The following is a 17,717-nucleotide window of genomic DNA, read 5'->3' as shown; positions in this document are numbered from 1 at the left end:
CAAAGGAAAAGTATTTGCCAGTCGCCTCTCTGACAACTGCTCACAAGGCTTCTGCAGGCTTTAGAGTGGAGACTTGCCCCTATCCAACATTTGATCCAGCACAGTGCCTTCTACAATGGATCTGTGGCATCTGTGAGCAGGTCACTCAACTGCAAGACTCTTCAACCAATCATATTGAACAATCCTCACCGAAACACGCAGAGTCTAAATCAGGCCATATAAAGCAGGAAATAAAAATTAGATGTGAATGATGTACAGAAAGCAAAATAAAGATGGTGAAATGCATTTGGGATTAAGGGAAAGAGATAAAAGAGACAGAGGAAGTTAAATTATTTTATTTAAAGAAGACCCCATTAATGTGTTGCATTAACAATTGTCATGCCATTAAAACGTACCTGTGCTGTTTATTACCAGCCTTAACTTTCTGTGGTAAGTTTAAGGAGCAAGAAATGTTCAAATCAAGCAAGTTCTTCAAAATAATGGGGAGGCTAAGAGGGAGATGCCATCTGTGTGAAGCAAACATACATTGACCAGCAAATTCTGGAGATTCACACCTTATTGTGTATCTCTTAACCCCCCCAGAAATTGGTGGTTGATTTCTGCATTAACAGCATAAGCATTAACACACCATCATTTTCCCAGCAACATTTGGCCCATTATTAACCTCGTGAATCCCTGGTTTAATTATATTTGTTTTTTGTAGGTGGAACAGCCATTACGATCGAAGAAGACAGGATGGCACAAGCTGTTATCCAAACAACGCAAACGGGCAGTGGTTGCTTGCTTCAGGATGGCGCCACTGTATAATCTGCCAAGGTAGAAGGGGTGCTGCATTTTCATGCATTCAGAAACAAATTATATTCGCGATTATTTCTCCTATTTATTCTTTATCATACTTTTTTTTTCATTTAATTTACAGCTTACATTATAAAGCCAGTTTTTAGATAAAACATTTTTTTTTACACTGGTTAGCAAACAGTCCCAACTATTATTGACATTCTTTTTTTCTTCATCATCTTTAAACCTGCTTCCATGCTGCGTTCTCCAATCCAGGAGGCGAACAGATGTTCTGCCACTCTGCTGCTCTGACTGGGGCGTGTACTGTAAAATTCCTCGGTTACCTTCCTGCACTCCCTTCTTGTAGGGAGCCTCATTTCTTCTTATAGCCCAACCCTAATCCTGCCAACAGCTCGCTCGAGGTTGGCATGTGGGAAATCACATTGCAAGCCCGTGCCTTAAGTCATTCTTTTTAACTGTGAGATGCTCGCCAGACAGAATTTATATTATAGAAAAGCATTTTATAAACCTAGTCACGAGACTGTGATTGTTAATTATACATCATACAGAACCTTTGTGCGTCTACAGATCTAATTAATAGCTGGAATAGTTTAATGGAATGATCAGATAAGTCTTTGACAAACATTTATTCACGTACTTCTTTAAAATAAAGATATCAGTAAATATCTGACATCTTCACGCAGAGACAATACTTGTAAGAACTTTGTTTTAATTCATGCAGTTTGGTGAAGTATCCCACAGTTAATCCAGAAACATATCTGTGTTTTTAATTCATCAATGCAAAAAAATGTATCCCTTTTCTTTAGACACAAAATTAACATTTACTTCCTGAACTCCTATCAACACCTGTGGCTGGAAAAGCTACATAGGAACACTGACTTTGAAAGTCTTATCGTCTATTTGACGGTAAAGTAACATTTGATTGATAGGCACCGCTCCCTGCCCTTTGCAAACACTCTCCTTAGCACAACTACTGTCTTCAGTTTGTACAATGAACCTTACAGAATCTGATTGGTCAGTCAGTCAGCCAAAAACCCCCGCAAACCTCATATCGAAATGGTAAAAATGAATAGTGCCAGTATTTGAAAAGTAAAAATAATCTGCTCTGCACTTACCTATTAAGCGCCTTGGGACATTTTTACTATCTTGAAGGCGATATATAAATGCAAGCTGTTGTTGTCATGTTCATTGTAGATGAATATGAATGAAAGTATACTTAACAATACAATGAACCAGTACAAATGGTTACTCTTATTACAATATAAGATTTTATGCTGACTACTTTTACTCTGACAATGAGGGAATGCCAACAATATTTCTCCTGAGATGGTGGAGGGAATGTGGGCAGAAACACCGAGCTCAGGCCATCCCTAACGACATGACAATCCTTTTACTGACTGATCCCAACCTTTCAACTAGTCACGGGTTAGGATCAATTATAAATAAAACAAATTATAATTAAAACAAATGATCTGTGTGAAATTTATGGAGGGCACATCTCGCCGGAACATAACACGATGTGAGAGTTTATGATGAAACAAAGTTCAGCATATCTTTGTTTCTTAAATCACTTTTTCTTAATTTGAATTATACATCATTTAAGATCGGAACCCTTAAGGATCATATTATAAAGTAATCTGCACTTCAGTTGATTTGTGATTATGACACACCATTGACCAATCAGAGGGCTGGACTTGTACAAATCTCTACTAATGGTCTTTATCCGTTATTTTAAATAATAAAGTCTCCCTTAATCTACTAAAAAAAAAAATCTGTGTTTCACCTCCTCCTCCTCCTGATCTCACTATACCCTCCCGCTTCCTAGGCATCGTGCTGTTAACCTCTTCCTTCAGAGTTATCAGAAATCATGGATTGAGACAGAGGAGTACTCATTTGAGGAGAAACTAATTGAGGACTTAGCTGTAAGTACTGGCCTCTTGTGTGACTGGTTTCTAGTTCCAGTACAAGTGGCCATGCTGCATTCTGCAAGAAGTGCTGCCGAGCTGCCTACAATGTGTGCAACTTGTCTTGATACCAGTTATGGTACGCTGGTTTGGAGGGAGAAGTTTTTGCTGCTGCTTTTCACTGGAAGCTGGAATGGAACTTAGCAACTGTGAATGGCAGGTACCTTTGAGCTGTGAGGAAGTTGGATGGCTTTAGCTCTCATCAGCTTGGATTTGGTGTGGATTATGAAAGAATGCGTATATCAGAAGTGACCGCTGGGTGATAAATTGACTGCCCCCATTGGTTATCATGGAGTAACAAGACTGTAAATGGATTGAAAGGTCTCCCATTGTGAGTGAGATTCGGTTTTTATTCCTAAACCAGGAACCGGGTGCTATTTATAATGCACAGTTTCTACTTAAAATGGAATTTATGTTCTAAAAGCTACTCTCACCTCTGATGTCTCCACAAGATGACCTAACTGAGAGGTTGGACAATTGACGTGCTTCCAGGCTTTTGTCAAAGTTCCTCTGTAACTGGTTGCTAATAGGCACTAAAGAGTTACATAGGGGTTTGGTTGTCTAACAATTCTTAAATGTTCTCACATGTAGAAATATGTCACTTCCCCTTGAGCGCCCAGACGCTTGTCAAGAGGGCAGCCAAAGCTGTGCTGCGCGCTGTGCTGAGGCCGCTGCCTCTCTAGGTTGCAGTAGTGCCACCACCCACTCTGACTTTTATTTCTTATTGGATGTGTATTGTATGAGGGGAGCACCCATGGCTCTGAATGTTGGTATGCATTATACAACCGCTGTTGCATGTATTAAATATGAAATGATAGATTACCCAAGTGTGTTATAAGGCTCTGAATGGCCACAGTCGTGTCATAAAACATAAGCGTGTAGCACAAACAGCTTACGGATTACCTTTGCACCGACGTTGTGTAGGAGCCTTGTAACAAACTAGCAGATGCATTGTTGGTTTATGCAGTTCATATATAATTATGAAGTTGTATAAATGACACTGAGTTTGCCTGTGTTGCGAGGCCTTGCTTGCCCATTGTGCTATGGTTTGCTGAATTAGAAAGCACCATTCTTTTTTTTGTCGAAACCTTTTTTTGGAGATATCTTGTGTTGCCATTTCATACGTCAAGTCCTGCCTTTACAGTGCAGTCCATATTGTGCACTGAGATAAAAGCAAAAAAACTGCGGATGCTGGAAATCCAAAACAAAAACAAAAATACCTGGAAAAACTCAGCAGGTCTGGCAGCATCTGCGGAGAGGAACACAGTTAATGTTTCGAGTCCATATGACTCTTCAACAGAACTAAAGTAAAATAGAAAAGAGGTGAAATATAAACTGGTTTAAGGGGGGTGGGTGGGACAAGTAGAGCTGGATAGAAGGCCAGTGATAGGTGGAGATAGACAAAAGGACAAAGAGGTGTTGAAGGTGGTGATATTATCTAAGGAATGTGATAATAGGTGACATTAAGGGTAGAAAGCAGGACAAGCAAGGTACAGATAGCCCTAGTGGGGGTGGGGTGGGGGGGGGTGGGGTGGGGGAGGGGTGGTGGCCTTCCCCCCACCCCCACTAGGGCTATCTTTACCTTTATTATCACATTCCTTAGAAAATATCACCACCTTCAACACCTCTTTGTCCTTTTGTCTATGACATCTTTTGGTTATCTCCACCTATCACTGGTCCTCTATCCAGCTCTACCTGTCCCACCCCCCCCCCCCCCCCCTTAAACCAGTTTATATTTCACCTCTTTTCTATTTTTCCTAGTTCTGTTGAAGGGTCATTCGGACTCGAAACGTTAACTGTGTTCCTCTCCGCAGATGCTGTCAGACCTGCTGAGTTTTTCCAGGTATTTTTGTTTTTGTTCCACATTGTGCACTGTTTGGTGATGTTTGGGTTGTGGAATCAAATAGGACTACTTTCCTTGACTGTTCAACACTGGGATATTATGATACAAGTGAATAAGGTGAAACAAAGGTTGTATCAAAAGCAAATACTTCATGAAAGCAGCAGGTTATCGTTACAAAGATACCATTTATTTCTGCACCTCTCTGATGATTGCAGTGTTCAGTTCCATTTCTGCACAAAATGGGGGAACCTTTTGCCCTCCTTCGCAGTGAGTTGGCGGTGGGGGTGGGGGGGTCATTTAATCAGGGGGAAGGTGACGGGTGCGTACCCTGCTAGCTTCCCGTCTCCACCCTGGTTAAGCCTGTGGTGGGTGGGTGGGCCCATGGACAGCCTTCCTGTCCCACTGCAAATTGAGGCCCTGAAGTGGGCAATTAACGTCTACTTAAGGGCCTCACCCCACTGCTGCTGGTGTTCACCCAGCAGCAGGTGGAGGGCTCATCGTGCAGCATGCACCACACGCCAACACTGGTGTGTTTGCTTGCGGACTCCCGAGGGGGATGGGGGAATGCGGCCCTTGTTCAAAGACACTCAGTGCCTGATCGAGGAACCCGGCGTTGGGAAGGTGGGTGGTGGCGGGGGGCATTTTAACTTCCACCTGTGTGGATTCCACCAGCTGGAGGGGGATTAAAATTCCCCCCCCACAATGGATCATTTTACTCCTATATCGGAGAACTTGGCAATGACACATGTCAGGTTTCGTTTCCTAAAAAGGTCTTTTCTGATCTTCTGTCACGGGGCTGAAGTTGACTGGAGGTGAAAATTTTCCAAATTATTGTCTTTAACCGTGACCCATCTGGAGTATTGTCCCTTATGCATTACTGCTCTGTTTCATCAATGCTGTCATGTTAAATTAAACTACATCCATGCCATCTAATATATAAGCATGCCTTTCACAATGGATTTGCTTGTTCAAAGTACTAAGGACGTGTTTTCTCACTTTGGACCCCTCGAGCAGTGAGGGTTGTCTAACCTACTTAATATGCAAAGCTAAAGCAAAGAGTGGAGTTTGTGATTGAAGTGTTTTCTCTAGTTTTTTTTAAAAACAAATCTGATGCGGGCTCGTGTGCTACGTTGGCTGTCATCTAGATAAAGCTTCTAACTTGATAAGTAGAACTAGTAGTTTTACTGGCCAGAATTTTCCAGCCCCTCATGCTGGTGGGATCCTCCGGTCCCACGGATGTGAACGGAGATTTCAATGGCTCGCTGGCCCCCGCAGTGGTGGGGGGAGGGGGAGGCTGGAAGATTCTGGTCACTGAGTCTCGCTGATGCAAAATATGATTGTTCTTTTGGATACAGTCTATAAAACTGCACAACTTATATTTGAAGTACTTGGACTTGCATCCACTGGTTTAAAACAAATCTTTAAATGTGCTTAGAAATCCGGTACGGTATCAGAAGAGGAGGAGGCCGTGTCTGACAAGCAACCTGATCCACTCCATCAGCTTATATTACACTTCAGTCGTAGCGCTCTCACTGAAAGAAGGTAAAATAAGGATATTCTTGTGCTCCCCTGTATAAGTTGTTACCGCAAAATAAAGATCACACGGCGAGTGGTTCAGGTCTGGAATGCGCTGCCTGGAAGTGTGGTGGAGGCAGGTTCATTCGAGGCATTCAGGAGGGCATGAGATGATTATTTGATAAGAAACCAGGTGCAAGGGTACGGGGAAAAAGCAGGAGAACGGCACTAGGTCATGATGCTCATTTGGAGAGCCGGTGCTTACATGATGGGCCGATTGGCCCGCTGCTGTGCTGTAACAATCCTGTGATTCTAATATGGTCACTCAGCAAGAAAAAGACAATGAGAAGAATCTCTACAAGGGGAGTCAAAAGGAGAACAATTCTTTGTTGTGGGAATGTATTAAGTATAAATAATGTCGGATGAACCACTGTTGTTTCAGAAATTCCTTTTGAATATGTAGCGATGCTCAGTCGGTAGTGATTTTATTTCGGGTTTTGGACCTGCTTTGGGATGTTCCCGGACCAGTCCGATAATCTGTGTCACCGGAGCAGTTCTTCAGGGAAGCAGAGATCCAATCATCACAAGTGTAGAAAGGGAGAGCTGTTTAGAACCTTGTATCAGCTTCTCTTATTTCTGCTTGTTTTATAGATTGAAGATGGAAGGGTTAGTACTTTGTACTCTCTATCTTCGGGCAGGATTGTTGAGTCGGCGTGCGAGGGCGAGCCCAATATGCCGACAAGTAAAATGATGCGTGATGACATTGGGCGTGCATCCCAATGTCGTCGCGCAGTCCCGCAATATTTTGTTCGGCAGGTACATGCCGGAGTCAGCTGCGCACCCACTGATATGTGTACAGCCTATTAAGGCCAATAAGAAAGTAATTGATGTAATTGTTAACGCTACCCATCCAACCTTAAGGTTGTCGGGCAGGCGAAAAGGCCAAGCGGCCTTTACGATTTTTAGGAAACCTCATCCATGAGCGGGATGAGGTTTCCTAAAGCTTTTATCAAATAAATAAATACATTTTCCTAAATATAAAAACATGTCCCATCTCATGTGACACAGTCACATGGGGGGACATGTTTAAATACATTTTCAAACCATTTATTTAATAATTTTAATATTGATTCAATCTCTCTGAGGCAGCTCTGTGCCTCAGGGAGATTGAAGCGCTCTTTCGTGCGCATGTGCAAAAGAGCGCTGGCCCCGAATCTCCCTCCTCTCCCAGCCCGCACAGGTAGCGCTGATTGCTATGGCTCACATATTACACTGGGCGGGCCAGTAAAATGCTGGCGCAGAGCTGATCGCAGGCGGCGATCGGCTCCACATCCGCCCACTCCCGCCTGAAAAATTCAGCCCTTAAGCTTTCATTTACATTCCAAGAGCTCATCCTAATCTAAAAGATGGAGAAAACCTGAGCTGATGGTTGACTGTTTACAAAAGGTTGCCCCCAAATTGCAGATGTTGTCATCTTCATCAAACTGGATTGTCTTTGTTAGGCATTTTAGGTAAACAGCCTAAAGGAAAAGGAAAACCTACAATTCTACAGAATTAAATGCTCTTCAAATCACCTTTTGCAGCGCCATTGAAGATGACCCCCTGTACCTTGCATATGCAGACATGATGGCAAAGGTAAGCGAGATGGAGGGTGGTGGAGAGGTGAAGAATCGTGCCGTAAGTATCTGTGTTCCTGTATCTTTGGAGGTTGCCACCAAGGGGCAGGATGCAGATGACAAAGAAAAGGGTTCCATCGATAAAACCTGGGGAAACTCCAAAAGCAATGGTAGGAGGTGGGGAGGAAAGCCATTGCTGAGTATACTTTTGCGACAATTGGATAAGTAAAGTGGAACCAAGCTGGGGCAATCAGCAACAACTTGCACTGGACTAGGGTGGAGAAATCAGGATATGATTTGGTGAAAACAGCCCCATTTCTGCCAAGGAGGAAAGGCAGCAAGTCTTCGGGAAAAGGGCAAATCAGCACCCATGAGTCAGGCCAACGCGTTCATCCTCAGTAAGGCCATGGATATCAAAGGCTTTGAATACCAATGGCTGCATATTCTGGAGAGAAACACAGAGAGTAGCGATGATTCGTGATCTGTTGGCACAGTCTAAGGGGAAACTGATGAATGAAGTGAGCAATACAGCAAGTTGGCAAGTTTAGCCTCCAGCAGGTGCATTGGGCAGAGATGCCCTTGAGCAGGGGAATTGTGGAAACTGGGGCTGCTAATACTTTTAACGTGGTGACAGTGGATACCTCAGTAAGCCCTTCAAGGAATGCATAGACAGGCAGAGAGTGGCTGGGGGCTGATCCAAGAGGGAATGGGAATAGATGAGCGAGGGTTGGGAGGGGTTGTGGAGCAGGATCAAAATACCAAAAGGGAAGAAATGAAAGGTGTAATGACTGGGCGACAGGCAGGGAAGTAATTAGGAAAAGAAGGGTCAAGGAAGAAAGGAGGGAGATAGGGCTTGAGTTTGGAGCAGCAGCCAAAATGCTCATGCATTTCTCACATATCCCATCAGTGATGAAAACCTCTCACTGGCAACAATTCTGACTTTTATGGCTGCTCTACCTCCACTTGCTGCGGGCTATGCCCTTTCAATCTTAGCTGCCTACTTCTACTGAGGCATATGGCTACTGATTTGAAACAAGAGCTTTGCGGTACTTCCCTGCCCTTCCTAGTGTGAGAGGTAGAAAATTTCCAGTGGTTCAGTGTGCCTTGGTGCTCCTCTGTGGTTGGATTGTTGGCAGTGTTTTGTGAACCTTGTGCTCCTGAAGGTGAGAACTGATGATGCCAGTGAAGGAAAAGCTTCTCTCTCTTCACAAACTTTGGAAGGCAGTGCAATACTTGACAGAATTGCTATGCAAAAATAGATTTGAGAAGGGGCATTTAATCCTAATGTCTTAATCTTTGGTTCAATAATTAGAGCTGCCAAGTTGCTGAGGAGGAAGATGGAGAGAAAGAGAAAACTTTCGAAGTAAGTCAATAAAAGCTTGGTTTCAATGTTAAGCTGGAGTTTATTCTGGAAAGCATAAAATTGTTCATAATAGCATTCCTTCCTCATCATGCTGCATAAAGTAAATAATATTGCAGTGACTGTGTAATAATTGTTTACAGGTTAAGCTAATTGATCAGCTAATGAAATGCTGAATCTGGAAGGCACCTCTCTCTGGCAGTCCCTCAGAGCGAGCAGGTTGAGTGCAGTGTATTCCATGGCAAGAACCTGCTCGTGGAGCCTTCTAACATGATGAGGCTGTTGCGCTGCAGCTACAACATGCTTCTCACCAGGAGATGTTCCGCTCTTACCACCTGCCATAGGTGTATTGGAAGGATTTACAGGTTGACAATTAACCTGTTTGGCCACATTGTGCATGTACCTTCCATAGCCATCAAGTTCCAGAGTGAGACTTGAATCCAGAGCTTCTGTCTCAAATGCTGGAACACTACCCACTGAGCCACAAGACCTCCCTCCTGTGTTGCTGAAAAATGTCCTGTCCTACCAAGCAGCTACCTGTGTTATTACACCTCTTTATTTATCCAAAAGACAGTCTGGGAAAATATTACGGAGTAAAGGAACTGAAACCACACTGTCCCATAAAATATTACGTGTCACTCAATTACTCAGTTTTTGAGATTAGAACCATAGAACACTACAGCACAGAAAAACAGGCCATTCGGCCCTTCTAGTCTGTGCCGAAATATTATTATTAAAAAATTATTTTCCAGATGCTTAAACAGAATTACACTCCCTGTCTGCTGTTTTATGTCTTTTTCTTCCATTTAGAGGGAGATTGTTGTCAGTAGCTAGTTTCCAAACTAGCAGTAATTCAAAGTGCATTTTTCAGATGGACCAAAGTAATAAACCTTTAAAGTTCCATCTGCTGATCCCAGTTGTTTTCGAAATCTGCATTTCATATGAAGTTCGGATGCTCTGCACTTTACTTGTTCCAGTTCAATTGCCACCTATTGAGGGTAAATTTTCACTTTCCCCGATCGCAGAGATGAAATGATTAGCTGCACATTATAAATTTCTCCCGCTGATGCACCTCTCCTGATCAATGGTTACATTGACGTTACTGGAATTGAAAATTCGAGAGGCGTGTCACTCAGCAGCTAATCCGATGTCACCCCATTTATACTATCACCGAAGAGTTGAAATTACCCCACTCCTTGTACTTGTGTACAGTTCGGGTCCGAAAACCATCATTTGCATTGTGGTCCCATGCTGCTGCAATCAGAAGGTTGTAATAAAAGACAGAGAATTTGCTAATTCTGTTTACGTTTTATTGGGCACTGTAAGGGTGATAGTGCAGAATTCTTTCTGAAAGAATGCACATTAAATTAGCAGGGAGGGAAGCACTTCAATATTTTCAAGTGTCACACAGCTTTGAGGTTGTGTGAAATTATGCTTCACAAAAACTAATGATGTTTGATTTCTTATGGGAATGTATGCATTTAAAAAAAAACCAACACATAGGGGCTGGTTATGCAAGCTGCCAGTGCTGTGTTCCATTGTCAGATCAGCTCACGAACGGTTTTAGCTCACTCCCAATGCATGTTGCCCTGGCCATTTCTGAGATTGGGAGCTTGAACCCTGGGTGCCAGCGGTTGGTCAGAAGATGACTGGACTCCCATGAGCTCCTGCAAGCTTACCTGGTTTGGGGAAGTGGCGTGTGTAGAGGGCGGCAAAGAGTGGAGGGATTCGTCTCCTTATTTATTGGTCCTCCTCAATCAGCGTGTGTTCCAAATAGTTGGGAGACTTAAGAGATATTTTAAAATAAATGATATTGTGAAATGATTGATCATATAACACGTGCATTTCACTTAGAATAAATAAAATGATTCTTGTGGTGTTTCTCTTTGTGCATTACGTCAAATTGTATTCTAAAATGTCCTGTGTACACAGTGCAGTCTGGAAACTGGGAATGAAAGCTGCATAGTTCCTGCATTAAAACTGTTGTTTGCATTTTGCGCTCCACAAGGAAAAGGAAATGGAGAAACAAATGACTCTTTATCAGCAAGCAAGACTTCACCAGCGTGCAGCAGCTGAGATGGTTTTGCAAGTGATCAGTGCCAGCAGAGGTACCTTATAGCCACTGTAATATTGCACTGGGATCGTTTTTCCGTTATTTTCGGCTATTGATAAGAAACAATGTAAACTAGTCACGTCCCATATTGACGAGTTTTGCTGAAGTAGTTGAGAGTATGAACTGTGCTTTGATGGCAGTTTGCATGTGTAAAAATAGATGAGTACCACGTTGTACAAAACTTCTGTTTTGCTGTGTTAGTTTTGCTACTTGACTTTACCTGACTCTTGATCTTGACATTCACATTAATATTTTAACTGTTCAACAGGTGTACTAGGCCAGATGGTGACAACAACTTTGAAGCTTGGTATTGCCATTCTGAATGGCGGTAACCCAGATGTCCAGCGGGTAAAGCACTCCTTGGGTGGATTTGCAAATAAAACATCTGCATCGGCTCTACTTCACTAATGCGCTAAAACATTTAAAATGCTTCCCTACTTTCAAATGTATGGTTTCCTTAAAATTTTCTGCAGAGATTGTGATTGTTTTGAAGATTGTCTTGAAGTAAGACATTTACCCTAACTTAAAAACACAATTATCTGAGAAATTGTTTTTAAAACACGTCATTGTATTGATGGAAATGTAAAACATGACAGGAAACTACAAATTCCTTTTACTAAGCACCTTCCATGTTGGTTAACTTGTTTAACGGCTAACATCTGTATAGAAATGTAAACACCTGCAAATACAGAAATAACACACCTTTTATTCTTCAGATAATGTTGGACTATTTGAAGGAAAAGAAAGAAAGCGGTTTTTTCAGAAGTCTGTCTGGACTCATGCGTTTCTGCAGGTAAAAGTACAAAATTATCAATATCCGTCTGTCGTTGTGCCATGTCTTTGAGCTCCTGTCTTTGGTATGTCAGTCATGCTTATTCACACATGAAGTCTTTTTTTTTATTCTTTCATGGTATTTGAGTGTCACTGGCAAGGTCAGCATTTGTTGCCCACCCCTAATTGCCCTTGATCTGAGTGGCTTGCTCGGCCATTTCAGAGGGCAGTTAAGAGTCAATCTCATTGCTGTGAGTCTGGACTCACAGGCCAGACCAGGTGAGGATCACAGATTTTCTTCCCTAGAGGGCATTAATGAACCAGATGGGTAGTTTTTTACCAATAGTCCATGATAGATGTCATGGTCACAATTACAAGCTTTCATTTCCAGATTTTATTAATTGAATTTAAATTCTACCAGCTGCCATGGTGGGATTTGAACCTGTGGCCCTGGAGCGTGAACCTGGGTCTATTGGATTGCTTGTCCAGTGACATTAACCACCATCTCCCCCTGTTGTTTAGATTAAACTCAAAATGACACCTGGTTGGCTTTAATGTTTCTTTCATCCATCCCCTAGTTGCTCCAAACAAGTTGGTGGACCTTCTTGAACTATTATGTACCAGTTTGATACAACATGAGTGACCTGCTAGGCCACTTAAGAGGGAAGTAAGGGTAAGGAGTGAACCACATTTGGTGTCATACTGGAGATGCATTGAGGTCAGGCTGGGTAAGAACAACAGGTTTCCTCCCCCAAAGGGCATTAGTGAATCAGTTGGGTTTTTAGCAACAATCCGACAGCTTAGTGTTCACTTTCACTGATGCCATTTTTTTTAGTTTCAGCTTTTAAGCTCTCAAGCCAGAGGGTCCTGAATTCACAATGTATGGATTAATAGTCCAGTAGCACCTCTGTGGCAGCTACCTGCCTCATGTGATGATAGTTTGTGCCTTGAGTGGTCTACTCTGCATCCAGAAGGAAATACCAGTAAAACATGGAAATGACTGATACTGATCCAAACTGGTCTTGTACACCTTAAAACGGAACTCTAGTACCAGGCATTTCCAAGTTTTACTGTTTTTTCCTTCTGGGTCTCCACCCGCTCTTTTGGTCCAAAGGAATGCAGAGATCTACATTTGGCACTGCCTTGGTTGTGGGAGTTGCCAGAAAGATGACAGAGTTAGGCAAAGGTCCACTTTTGGGCTCCACCTCCAGATTTTCTGCCAGGATTTGTTCCCCTATCCTTCATCTCTCCTGAGGTATCCACAAGGCAGTAACATAAACATTACGTTTATGTGCACCACATGACAGCTTCGTAATAGATGCAACACCAAATCTGTAACATTCCTGACTTCAAACGCCTTTACCTTAACTGACTAATTTCACAACAAAGCAAGAAGCCCATCTCTATAGAACTTACAAGGGAGGCTTCTTTCCAGGTGTTGAGTCTTGTTCCTTCAAAATGTTCCTGGGACTACATTGCGGGCAAAGTTCAAAGTAGAAGATACTGTTTGCAGTAAACTCATTGAAGTAGCCAAAACAAAGGTGCATTTCTGCAAGACCCACTTAAAAATATAGAGGTTGAGCAATGGGGCTTCTCCTGCTCCCCAGAACTCCATTACAGGAGCAAAGTAGGAGAACACACAAAGAAATTCCACCTCCCGCACCCCCCCACCCCACAAGTCACAAATTATTCCACTTCAATTGTATTATCAATCCAAATAATAATAATAATAGATAACTCAGAGAATATGAGTTCAAGCTGCACTAGTTTGAGGATTTGAACTCAGTTTAAGTCTGGAAATGTTAAAAAGATCTTGAATCGGTAATAGTGATCATAAAACTGCCGTAAAAATCCAATTGGTATATTTGTGTCCTTCAGGGAATGAAAATTGCTCTCGACTTATTTGTATCACCAATGTGATTGACTCTTGACAGCTCTCTGAAGCAGCCACCCAGTTACAGAGCTTCATGAAGGTGGCCAGGGTGGGCAGTAAAAGTGATGCCCACATGCCAAGAACAAACAATACGAATGTTCAAGCCAGTCGGGTACCATCTTATGAAATAAAGACCAGTGAAATGTGAGTCCAAATAGCCCAAGGAGATGTCGTCAGGGTTTTGGAGGGGGTGGGTGGGGGGGCCATATCTGTTCTAAAGTGAGTTCTGACTCACCATCACCTTCTCAAGAACAATTAGGGATGGGCAACGAATGCTGGCTTCACCCACAATGCTCACATCCCATGAAAGAAATTAACAATTCCTTTAGATGTGGTCTTTAATACAATGAGAAACACTCTGAAGGAGCAGTCTAATACACTGAATGCACAATATATCAGTGAAGAGAGCGGCAAATCTTCTACTTGTTTTATTTCTTTTCTTCCTCTTTCAGCATTCTTGACTTGAATGCTTTTGAGAGACGAAACAAAGCAGAAGGTTTGGGAATGGTGACTGAAGATGGAACACGTAAGAACGACATCTTTTATCTTTTCAGCAGAACAATAACAGAGTTTATCTTTCACAATCTCACAATTGTTAGCACATTGGGCAGAATTTTCGCCCTGAGGCTAAGGTGAGTTTGGAGGCGCGCGTGCCAGCAATTTCTGGCTACTGGCCGCCATGCCGGCCTGCTGGCATATTCCCTCCTCCAGCGGCGGGTAGCCAAATGGCCAACGAAAGTGCGACTGTTTGTATGCCATCTGGATTTTCCAGACAGTGGATGCCACCCGCCCCTCCCTTCACCACCGATGTGACTGGGGTCCATGCATTGTGTGGTTTCATCCATCCAGCAGCAGCCCAGCGTAAATGCGGTGAGCTGCATGGGCCACAATCAGGGCCTCAGGCCATCCAGTGGAAGGGTTTGCTCCTCCACAGTGATGGCCTGACAACTGTAGCCACAGGAGATCCTGATCCATTTTCAAGTTTTCAGAGGGCACCTCCACCTTGAGGTGCCATTGCAGTCTCCCGCCTACTGCGGCAGCACCCACCTTTCCCGGTGGGGCTGTCAGCCACTCAGAGCCTTGGGCGTTCCCGTTGGCCTTCTCGGCGCTCATGGGGGGCAGCTACTTAATTGGCTGCCGCCTTGAAAATCTCCTCCAGGGTCCCGCCTTGGCCACTTCCAGGTTCCTGAACTGGAATCAAACCTGGAGCTAAAATTCAGCCCATTATTTCCTAGAAATTGTTATCCTGTTATTGCGCCTTCATTATTTCACAATTATTATGTGCTCATTGCTGATTTTGACTTGTAGTCTTACGAGTTCATCATATTTTTATGTTTAATTTTTTTAAAATGTTTCATTAATAAACCATTTACTCACATTTTTCTCCTCTCCCCCGAACCCTAAAACCATTGATCCACAGTCATTGTTCGTGAACATGGTAAATACATGGTTTGGATATTTACGTTTGACTGGCTAAACTCACAAAAAGTGGACTAGAAAAAATATTAAACCATGGTTCATATTCCAAATGTGGACATAGTCACTCCATGATGGGTCATTGGATGTAAAAACAATTTTTTTCTGGTCCATTAAAACTGCTTATTGTGTGGCTCTGCATTTAGGATAACATTTGAACATGTTTGTATGTTAGAATTTTGGAATGGAAGTTTACTGAGTCTGTCAATGAAGAATGCACTTAAAAATTAAGGTTGAATACAAAGATTGTGTGCTCTTTAAATAATGTTTTGGTTTCAATTTTAAATCCTTTTGTATGCACTATGGAATACTTCTGTGTTTTTTTACGGCATCAAAATTCAAAATCTATATTTGCATTAACATTGCATTTGTATTTATTGTTAGTCAAACAATTACTATGTAGATCACTACAAGTTAATCTTGAGCAAGAATGTGGAAGAAACTCAATTGTGACATGAATTTTGTCTATAAAAAAATGTAAAACTAGTCTGACCACAAAATGTTCTGACATAAATCTAGTTTGGTACAATTAAAGAAGTCATTTGGTGATCAAATTGATGCACAACCTTAAATGATGCAATGTGGAATGATGTAGAGTGTTGTGTGCGATTGTTGACTTTCATGATTTGTTAAATACTGATTGCAATTGATCTCAGTAGTGCTGTGCCAAGTGCTGGGATTCCTTTCAGTATCGGGCTATCATTTGCCTTTTACTCTTTTTATTCAGGTGAAAAAGTTTTGCAGAATGATGAATTTACTCGGGATTTGTTTCGCTTTTTGCAACTGCTATGTGAGGGGCATAACTATGGTGAGTTGAGTTCTGGTATTTGCTGAAGTGCATCACAACAACCTTCATAACGCAAGTGAAAAAGATGAAAGCAGAGCAGACACATGTTACCTCTGTTAACGGTGAAAAACAATTTCCAGGCTTGTTGCAGTGCCAAGTTCCCATTCTTCTCTCAGGGTTGATGTCAAAAAAGTTTAATTTTCTTTATGTCCACTGATTCAGTTTGAACAATAAACTGTGCATCTCCGATTATACTATGAAGTGGTTCACAGTGCACTACAATAATACAGCAAGATTTGACAGTAGTGTGGTGTGATCTAGTTTCCCTCACTGTGAAACAGCTCTTCCTGGGAAACACAGATGAGGATCCTCGCTTTTCACAGTGACTTGAAGTAGAGTATTTCTCTGTCATTTTATAAAACCTCCTAATGATGATACTCAGTGACAAATGAGGGAAGAGGTTAATAAGGCAGATTAGTAAGGAATGATCAATGGATTTTAATGCACCTCATTAAGACTGGCTCCCCTAATGTCATAGCCAGTTTAACCAAGTAGCTGAAGCACACTGATTATTAATTTCTTTTTTTATTCATTCATGGGATGGGAGAGGGGAGCGTCGCTGGCTAAGCCAGCATTTGTTGCCTATCCCTACCTGCCCTTGAGAACTGAGTGGCTTGCTAGGCCATTTCAGAGGGCAATTAAGAGTCAACTATATTGCCGTGGCCATATATAGGCCAGCAGATTTCCTTCCCTAAAGGGCGTTAGTGAAGCAGTTGGGTTTTTAATGACAATCAATGATAGTTGTCATGGTCACTATTAGACTTTAAATTCCAGATTTTTTAATGGATTCAAATCTCACCATCTGCCATGATTACTGGATTACTAGTCCAGTGACCATACCACCACCTAGGATTACTCTAAATTAGTTGGCGCAAGCCTCGTTGGTTATGTAGGTGCTGCAGTTGATCTTGGCTCCCTTAGGGAAAGGAAAAAAATCATCCAAGGTTCCTGGTGCTGATCCCTATCCGAGAACTGACAGGTACTGCTCTCGTGCTCTGTACTTAGGGACCACCTCTGAATGTGAGTGCTTACCATCCGAGGACAGGATCATGTTATGCCTCACATGGTTGGATAGCCTGTCAAGGCTTAAGCATGAATAATGGTCACTTGAGGAAAATACCGCCAGGTGTCCAGCTCATGTGGAAAGTACCCAGCAAGGAATCAATACTCTCAGGAGAAATGGGGAGGAGATTATATATACAATAAAAGGATAAATTATAGGTAATGTATATTGGAAACAAATATGTCCACTTGCAAAGTATTTATTACTGAAGCAGAGAAACAGAAGATTAGGGTGTGATTATTAATCCTTCATTGAGTTTCTAATCCATGTGAAACTCACTCTCATTCACTTTTCCAGAACCGCTTCAAGCAATTCAGGGTCACAGGGAATCAGAGCCTATCCCAACAGGCAATGGGTACTAGGCAGGGCACACCCAGGATGGGATGCCTGTCTATCACAGTTAATGTGAAACTATCAT

The 17,717-nt window shown here is 42.3% G+C and overlaps 1 protein-coding gene across 2 annotated transcripts in view; it reads left to right on the top strand.

Moving 5' to 3' along the window:
- LOC144693381 (ryanodine receptor 3-like) overlaps positions 1 to 17,717 on the top strand; it is a 337,370-nt gene that overhangs the window by 264,132 nt on the left and 55,521 nt on the right. For both annotated transcript variants that reach the window (XM_078563242.1, XM_078563241.1), the window contains 11 exons: positions 704 to 816; positions 1,605 to 1,704; positions 6,041 to 6,147; positions 7,704 to 7,755; positions 9,049 to 9,099; positions 11,105 to 11,204; positions 11,478 to 11,557; positions 11,926 to 12,002; positions 14,366 to 14,439; positions 15,334 to 15,351; positions 16,117 to 16,197. In XM_078563242.1, coding sequence (XP_078419368.1) covers positions 704 to 816; positions 1,605 to 1,704; positions 6,041 to 6,147; positions 7,704 to 7,755; positions 9,049 to 9,099; positions 11,105 to 11,204; positions 11,478 to 11,557; positions 11,926 to 12,002; positions 14,366 to 14,439; positions 15,334 to 15,351; positions 16,117 to 16,197 — 853 coding nt within the window. The remainder of the gene's footprint in view (positions 1 to 703; positions 817 to 1,604; positions 1,705 to 6,040; positions 6,148 to 7,703; positions 7,756 to 9,048; positions 9,100 to 11,104; positions 11,205 to 11,477; positions 11,558 to 11,925; positions 12,003 to 14,365; positions 14,440 to 15,333; positions 15,352 to 16,116; positions 16,198 to 17,717) is intronic.

The sequence above is a fragment of the Cetorhinus maximus genome, chromosome 18 (assembly GCF_964194155.1).
Source record: "Cetorhinus maximus chromosome 18, sCetMax3.hap1.1, whole genome shotgun sequence".
In the NCBI taxonomy this organism is placed as follows: Eukaryota; Metazoa; Chordata; class Chondrichthyes; order Lamniformes; family Cetorhinidae; genus Cetorhinus; species Cetorhinus maximus.
The sequence above is the reverse complement of the archived record's forward strand: the minus strand, read 5'-3'. Positions and strand labels throughout refer to the sequence as shown.